General features: G+C 30.8%; 1 protein-coding gene across 1 annotated transcript; it reads left to right on the top strand.

Annotated features, from left to right (window-relative positions):
• Nucleotides 1-128: 128 nt before the first annotated feature.
• On the top strand, nt 129-1,568 carry LOC102656464. Its single transcript, XM_006567756.3, has 3 exons — nt 129-770; nt 928-1,069; nt 1,147-1,568. Exons 1-3 carry the CDS (start codon nt 704-706, stop codon nt 1,370-1,372), a joined length of 435 nt encoding a protein of 144 aa, XP_006567819.2. The 5' UTR covers nt 129-703; the 3' UTR covers nt 1,373-1,568.
• Nucleotides 1,569-9,294: the final 7,726 nt, after the last annotated feature.

Raw genomic sequence — 9,294 nt, 5'->3', positions numbered from 1 at the left:
TTCTTTCGTTGCGGATGTGATGCAATTTTACGTAAACGATAGTTCCTTAATTATAAAGAATAAGGTAAAACGATTACACGAGACGCGTAAAAATTTGCTTAGAATCGAATTATTGCAACATTATCGTTACTTAAGATAAAGAAGAATTTACCATAAAATAAAAAAAACTTATTTTTAATAATAGATAATTTTAAATCACTAAGAAGAATTATTATAATTTATATAGGCCGAAATTTTATAACATTTTTTTATTTATAGGTTGGCAATAAAAAATTTTATGGTTGCGAAATTAAACCGGATCTGTACAATTTAACTTTCTATCAAAATTCGTCCCTGATTCACAATCTCAATCTCAGAATAAGATAATCGAAATTTCAATCTAAAACGATAAAAAATACATTAAAAAGTATTGTTAACGAAACGATTAAAAATAGATTTAGACACTCGTCGAGAATACTTTGAGCAATTGATTTCATTTTTTATTTATCGTTTTAAAAAGAGAGGAACATCTGAATCTGTTACGAGTAACGGGTATTTGCTGATCGACTGTTAAAGTGATTCTACTATAAGTGAGCGTGTTGTAACTATATAACGTTTGCATACGTTTTGAAAAGAAGTTAAATTTGCAGAAATTTATTTTGTCGGAAAGTGTGTCCACATTCGAAAGTGTTAAAAAGTGTGTCTCTGATATCGAGTGAAAAATATGCATATTATCATGGTAATATTCGCCACCATTCTGATTATACAATCGTATGCTATTGCTGAATCAAGTGAGTATATTGTCACTTGCAATTTCATTCAAAATTATCAATGTTGTTCAAAAGATACTATTGGATGTACATTTTTATTTTATTCGTTTAACTCTTTAATTGTAACTTTGAAACAACATTTATATATTTTATCTTTTTTAACTTATATGCTAAAAAGGGGAACAGAGCAGCATATTATTAGACGATCAAGCAAAAGAAAAAAAATTAACGTTACCATTCACATCAACGGAGTTGTATCAAGACAATATTAAATATTATAATTTTCCAACGGATTATATTTACAGACCTCTTCAAAACAAGTAAATATATTTTGCAATTAATTGCTATAATACAAATTTTAATTCTTTAATTTTTTTAATTTCTCTTCGTTTTTCAGGAAATGTCCATTGTGCGACACTTCTGTTCTACCTTATTGCGGAGAAAAATTATTGCACGATGCATGTTGCTGCACAGATCCTTATACATACGATTTACCTTACCAATGTAAATTAGCGGATTGTCGATTTTTGCATGCGAATAGTTGCAAAGAACATCAGTTAATTGCAATCTGTTGCTGTAGTGATGATTACCGATCTTTATTGAAGAGTTTTTCAAATGTTTAACATATTTATTATAAATCATGTTTTATTTATTTGTTTTATCATGATATATAGTATTTATATTATGCATATATAAGTAATGTAACATGTTGTTTTATTAACATATAAATTTTTAATCAAAATGTTTATATATATTATCAATCAATTGAACAGTAAATGTATTTTTGCCACATATAAAAATAGTAAGTAACAAATTTTAATAAATTAAAGATAATAAATTAATATTTCTGTATTTAATAATGAACAAGGTATATTCGACAGTATTAGTTTGGTATGTTTTATTTCATTAATATTATAATTAATTCAATAGCTTCGTATCGATATTAACTCAAATAGTTGATGTAACATTAAATAATATAAATAAAATAAATATATATACATATGATTTATAAAAATACAAAATATTTAAAATATATATATGATAAAAATATAAAAATATAATTCCTTTTTACTACTTAATTAGTAGCGCCATCTCTTTGGAAAATGTTCAAATTTGTTGCATACTATATATAATGAAAGAATAAAAAAAGAAATACAAAAATAAATAATTATATAAATAGTTAAAAAAAAATTAAACATTTAAAAAATAAATCAATCACTCGTGCCAAAAAATATTTAATTTATCATTTATAGATAATAAACAGCATCATAATAATAAAACATATCGATAATTATGAATTAAACATATGAAACAATTGCAGTCATAAATGAATGTATTTTAAATAATAAATAAAAACGAAAAGATATAAATAAATAAACAAATAAAATATATATATTTTAAATATGAAATTTAATTTTATATTATATACGAATTCGAATAAACTTTGACGTCAAAAGAAATTTTATAGAATATTTAATAAATTTATTATATCATTTTATTATAAATTATTATATTATATTAAAAAATTTTGAAATTAATAAAATATTAATATAATATTAAAAATTATAATTCATATTTAAAAATTTTCAATTCTAAATTTACAGATGTTACTACTTACGTAGTTACTTTCTTCCTTTTCCGCTGCTAATAGCGCCATCTCGACTTCCATAATGTTGTAGTGCGCATTGTAATGCGCATGACGTCAGTCTACAGTTGAAAATTGTGGTGATAGATTGTGTTTCATAAATTGTGTGTAAATTTAATATTTAATTGTGTAATTTATTACCTTATAGTCTTGAATAATATGTGTTTGTTTTAATTATTAAGCAATATTTCAAAATTAAATAGTTTTTTTATATTTTTTGTCTTTTTTGATGCTCTTTTATTTAACAATTACCGGTTGCTTGCATCAAGCCTTCGATTCGAATTTGATTTGAATTTATTATATCGTTTTAATATTATATTAATATCGTTAAACATTTATTTTACGATTGTGATTTTCGTTTGTATAAATTATTATTCAAATGTCAACATAATTTCAGAGATAAATGTATTTAGAATATTTCCATATACGTATGCTCGATGTTTGTTGTCGATTTATAGAACGTATTCCTTCCCATACTAAATTTCGATAATATAAATATCGCGCGTCGTGAAGCGTCATTGTATCGTCGAAATTCGTTCCGATTAGACGTCTTAATTCGTAGCAGCGTATATTTCTACTTATTTCGGTAATTATATTCTTATTTTTTAAATATTATTTTTCAATTAATACGAGTATATTCAATCATTAATTATTATTATAATTAATAATTCTTTGAATAATAAACTATTCTTTATTTATGTATTTAATCGTTTAGAATCATGTTTGTTTTGCAAAAATTTTTAAATCTTTTAACGCGAAATTAGAGTCAGTGTTTGTTCATCGATTATAATACGTATTAAAGTCAGTGTTTCTCTCAAAAAGAAACTTCCATATCCTCCTACACAATGATGTTCTTCACGATGGACCACTTTCTAATAGATCAGCGGCGTCAATGGTCAATCTTCGCGTCTAATGGTGAGTCGCATGCATTTTTGTTCCTCCAATCATTCAATCATGTCGTAGGAGGACGAAAGATCCGAATCGACACGGATGATTGGTTGTATACGTAGATTTTTGCAACGAGCATAGTGACCACGGGTATTTATTATACCCGTGAGTAGTAACATTTCCTGTGTTTAATTAACTAGGCTAGGTCTTCTTGCACATCGCGTTTTTTAAATATTATTAATTTTTCAAATTAATTATTCCCCTCGAAATTATATTAAATATTAAGTGTAAGAAGACACTTCGCGACAGGCAGATTTTGAAATCAAAGCTTTACTTTATTTTTTAATTTCTTTCACATTTTCGAAAATATGCTTTGATGAAGAAATCGTCTGAGGATATTAATTCTGAATGAATTGTATTTTAATCTTTCATTATATCTCTTTTCAATTAATAATTCTTTTTATAAAATATTAAAATTTAACGAACAATTTATAAAAAGTATAAAATTTTCAAAATTTGAAATATGAAATCGTAATTAAAATTTCTTTAGCCCGTTAGATACTAATCTATCTTTTTTAGCTCAGGATTTTCAGATTTAACCCCTTCCGTGTTCGTTGCCTCGATCTCACTCACGTGCCCAGGTGCTACTCGGGTGAGAGAGAGGCAATGGGCACGATGATCGTAATTTATAAATTTTTAACGGCGATTGACGATGAGTTAGTGATAGTGCACGACGTATTTTCCACATTGCGTGTGTGGTTAGGATGTGGAATTGCGTCGTTACGATTATAAATTCATAATTATCATAATTATCAATTTACAATAAAAATATTTAATATTGTTGTTAATATTCCTATTTTTACAATTATATTAATATTCCGATTTTTACATAATTATATTTTTACAAACAGATATTCCTATTTTTTTTTATTAAATTAAATCGAAATTCGTACCATTTATCTCAATAATTTCTTTCAAATATAATACGTAAAATTCTCTCGATCGTAAATTTTCGTAATTAAAGTCGAAACTTTAATCTAATACTTTAATCGCGATTTACGCGATGATCACTAGCCATCGTCGATCGATTTCAGTTAAAAAGGTACGTAAAGTTAGAGTGTGAAAGTAGAGTGTCAAACTCGGGTGTCGGAGGTGTCCCGGGACGCTTTCCCTAGTGTAGGTTTTTGCGCCCGGGTGGTATGCGTGAGGATCGTTGAACGAGTGTGTTGGTATGCCTGTCTTTCGCCATTTTTTAAATATAGGGCTAGGCAGGATAGGTAACGCATTTTCTGGTGTGAATGTTAGTTAATAAGTAGGTAGGGCAGGGCAGATTGTCACAGTCTCTGGTCGGGTAGGCGCGTTTTCGCGTGACAATCTGTTTCTGGAAAACAAATTTGAAAAATCGAGAATGGAGCTGAGAGCTTTTCTTTCGATTTTTCGAATTTCGCGGTCACGGCCGTTGAGCTCGAGATTCCGCGCATGCGCGGGCGATGCGATCGTTGTTCGTCCATCAGTTTTCGCGATTTTCTTTTTTTTTCGTTTGTTAGGAAATCTCGAGCCTAGTTGTAAGTTTCAGCGGGCATCGCGCCCGAAGAAAGAAGACCGAAGAGGCCCGACAAACTGTCACGAAGAGGGCTGCAACGAATGGTTTCTCATTTTTTGGATTTGTTTCGGGTCCAAAGAATGGGAAGTCATTGTTACTACTTTGTCACTATGCTCGTTTTATGTAATACGTTTTATGTAGTATTTGTGTGTGTTATGTCTGGCTGATTGCATGCAGGCCTACAGGATCCAATCATCAATAAAAAAAACCGTAATTTTTTTATTAGTGTTGCGATTGATTAATAACGGGTTGAATTAGAGTTGCGTTGTAAAAAATATCGCGATTGCTTTCAATCACTATACTTGTAAATTTAGCCTATTTTTTTATATTTTTTTTATTTTTTTCTGTTAAATTTATTATATAGCGATATCGAAATATTTGAAATAGCTTTTCATTTATAGAATATTAAATTTTGTATTAGATCTTAAAAATTAGTGTCGCGTCGATAAATCGCATCAGTGCCATCTTTGGAATATCAAAGAAACATCTTTTTAAAAATAGTCAAGAGATGGCGTTCGTTGTCTATTTTTATCTCTTAAAAGATATCTTTGAAACTCGAGAGATGGCGTTAGTAGTTCGTATTTACGCTATTTTTATCCTTCTCTTACTATTTTCTGTCCTTTTTTGGGAATACCAAGGAAATATATCTTCACAAGCGAAGAGATGGCGCTAACAGTACGTATTTACCTTATTTTTATACTTTTCTTATATTTTCTGTTCTTTTACGTATATTTCATTTGCAGTACTCCGAAGATGGTGTTAATTTTACTTTATTTTTCCTTTCCTAGTATTTCTTCTTGACGATGCCAATGTTTCATTAATTTTACACTCTTCTTCGCCTAACCTATAGATTCAAAATCTTAACAAAGTCTATTCGGTCCAATTTTTCGCATCATTTATTTATTATATATATTCACATTCCTATATATATATATGAAATTAACATACATTTCAATAAATATCTCTTTTTAAATATTTTAAAATATTTTAATGCACACAGATACGGCGAAAAAATTGTCTACGTACCTATACATTTCGCATTACAACGTTCGATTCGCATCCTGATTCGATTTCTATAAAAATCTATCTTGTAGACAAATCGTCTCCCCGAGCATAACACTGAAAAATATTCAAAGACGTTTTAATCGAGGGAATAGAACGTGACGGATCCACTCGTGGATAACAAATCGATTATCCCTGAACCGTTGACCCGTATCCACGCGTATTCGTAGAATATATTATTAAGAATCGGACGCGACTTCCTTACAACGAATATACAACGAGAAATACATCCACGCATGCGATCCCGTGTTTCGATTGATGCTCGTTACGTACGATTGCCATTCAATCAAACGATGATCAATCTATCCGACAAAAACCACTTTTAAAATACTTACCATGCGTTGGCAATTTATCGAACCTTGAAATTGATCGATCAACTTCGTTGTTTCGCATCGAAACGAAGAGCCAACCAGCGACCGTATTCGGACAGATATTTGTTTCGCAAACACAACGTTTTTTTTCTTTTTGTATCGTTTCGAAACAATTCGTCGAAATATTTTTTCCAAACTGCATCGCGTAACGGGTATATACACGCGAATAACGATAGCGACTCTCGTCAAATACTCGCGACGATAGTTCGGCATTGACCCGCCTCTCTCGAACACGACCGGCGCTGTTCTTCCTGGAAATCTCGGTGTTCCAGGCTTCGAAGAATTTTCTACGAGAATCGAATTCCCATAACGAGCCTTGTACCCTTGTCCACTTCTAGTTTCGCCATAAAGGACCATCAGATTAAGACTGGCACGTATGTACACGGGAAGAGGGGGAGGAGAGTGGAGTGGAGGGGGGAAGGGTTCCACCTTATGGTAAAAGTTTCCTCGTAGCGTAGTAAGGATATCGCGTACACGCGAAAAATGGTATCGAATTATGCAGATGGCGTTCTCGGACGCGAGAAAAAATTCTCATTTAATTCAATTTGGAGTTTCGATCGATTTAAATTACTTTTCTTTTATAATGCGTCTTCGTTTTATTTACACGATGTAACAAAAATTGAAAAACTTTTGTAAAAAAAAAATAATTTCTCGCATTGAATGTATCGAATCGAATTGGGAAAATTCAAATCATCCTTTCTTATCGATCGATCGTGCTTTTTAAATTATCGCGCGAAATTTGAATTTGTGAGAAATCGAACAGAGAGGAAGATGGAGAAGTTAATCGATTCGATTAACAGGAAATCCATAATCGATTCAAAATGGAATAAATAATTGAAGAGAGAGAGAGAGAGAGAGAGAGCTGGTTTATCGCGAGACGATATTAAACGTTCTTTTCCGCGATAAGATCTCTGACTCCGTTTGCGAGCTGGTTTTAATCGCGGGGACGGGGCTGCTTTCCAGCTCGCTTCGCAACGTTTCACAAGATCAAGAATTCTCTTCGAATTATACTCGGCTCGCGTATAAAGAAAACTTAATTAAACAAAGATTCGTAATCGCGTATCGCGCGAAGGAAACGCGCGCTCGAATCGGAATAAATCGGGTCTAAAGTTTAACGATCGGTATTTTCTATCCGTTTCTAATTTGTACGTTTAGCCGGGATCGGGGTAAGCCGCGTATCATTTGCGGCCACTTAATAGTCAGCCAAGTCCCCATCAATCTCCCCGATAATTAGTGGTTCGTATAATGACAGAAACCATTAGGTTTACGGTCATGGTGCACCGTGCATTCCTTTGCTACGCGCCGTCGATAACGTCCCTTCGCGTTTCAACTCTCTTCCTCCTCGCTGCGTTCCTCCTGGTATCGCCTTTAATTTATCATTAACAGGTTTCTCTCTTCTTTTCTTTTTTTTTTTTTTTTTTTTTTTTAATAAGAGTGAGAAAGTGATTTCCGGATTGATATTTGACCGCCTTTTGGAAAATATGAATATTTTAACGAAATATTTGGATGACGAAATGTCTGCGCGTATGGAATATTTGAATAGCGGGATGTTTGGATATTATATCCTTGCAGATTAGAATATAAAATAGCGAATCGAAAGCTTTGGATTTTGTGAATCAGATATGAAATATTTGTATAATGAAAGATATGTCTGAACGTTGGAATATATGGACGCGAATGTTTGAATGTTGTAATATCCTTGCAGATTAGAATATAGAATAGTAAATCAAAAACTTTGTGAATCAGATATGAAATATTTGTATAACGAAATATCTAAACGTTGGAAGTTATGGATGAGACAGTAGATTTGGATTTTGTGAATCAGATATGAAATATTTGTATAACGAAATATCTGAACATTGAAAGTTATGGATGAGACAGTAAGAAAGGTTTGGATTTTATGAATCAGATATGAAATATTCGTATAACGAAATATCTGAACATTGGAAGTTATGAATGAGACATTAAGAAAGATTTGGATTTTGTGAATCAGATATGAAATATATATATCGTATAACGAAATGTTTGAATATTGGAACGTATGGATAAGGAATGTCTGGACAGTAAAAAAGGTTTGGATTTTTGAATCAGATATAAAATATTTGTATATAACGAAATATCTGAAAATTGAAACGTATGAACGAGGAATGTCTAGACAGTAAAAAGATATTTGAATATTGTAATATCCTTGCACATTGGAATGGATAAGAAAATGTCTGAACGTTAGAACGTATGGATGAGGATGTTTGGATATTGTAATATCCTTGCATTAAAATGTAGAATAGTGAATCGAAAGCTTTGGATTTTGTGAATCAGATATAAAATATTCATATAACGAAATATCTGAACGTTGGAACGTATGGATGAGAATATTTGAATGTTGTAATATCCTTGCAGATTAGAATATAGAATAGTGAATCGAAAAGTTTGTGAATCAAATATGAAATATTTGTATAAATATCTGAACGTTGGAACGTATAGATGAGGAATATCTGGACAGTAAGAAAAGTTTGGATTTTTGAATCAGAAATAATTGTATATAATGAAATATCTGAACATTGGAATGTATGGACGAGGAACGTCTAGACAGAGAAGATGCTTGGATATTGTAATATTCTTGCAGATTAGAATATAGAATAATTCGAAACTTTTGGATTTTGTGAATCAGATATGAAATATTTGCATAATGAAATGTCTGAATGTTGAAATATATGGATGGAGATATTTGAATGTTGTAATATCTTTGCATTAAGAATAGTGAATCGAAAGCTTTAGATTTTATGAATCAGATATGAAATATTTGTATAGCGAAAGATATATCTGAATGTTGAAATATATAGATAGTGAATTTTTGGATATTGTAATGTCTTTGCATATTGGAACATAAAATAGTGAATCGAAAGCTTTGGATTTTATGAATCAGATATGAAATATTCGTATAACGAAATATCTGAACATTGAAACGTATGGACGAGG

This window comes from Apis mellifera, linkage group LG5 (assembly GCF_003254395.2).
Source record: "Apis mellifera strain DH4 linkage group LG5, Amel_HAv3.1, whole genome shotgun sequence".
NCBI lineage: Eukaryota > Metazoa > Arthropoda > Insecta > Hymenoptera > Apidae > Apis > Apis mellifera.
The sequence above is the reverse complement of the archived record's forward strand: the minus strand, read 5'-3'. Positions and strand labels throughout refer to the sequence as shown.

Excerpts from the sequence above, each read along its gene's own strand:
- LOC102656464 (XM_006567756.3), top strand. The coding sequence starts at position 704 with ATGCATATTATCATGGTAATATTCGCCACCATTCTGATTATACAATCG. Across the intron at positions 771-927 it reads GTATGCTATTGCTGAATCAA|GGGAACAGAGCAGCATATTA; the intron begins GTGAGTATATTG and ends TATGCTAAAAAG. Across the intron at positions 1,070-1,146 it reads TACAGACCTCTTCAAAACAA|GAAATGTCCATTGTGCGACA; the intron begins GTAAATATATTT and ends TTCGTTTTTCAG.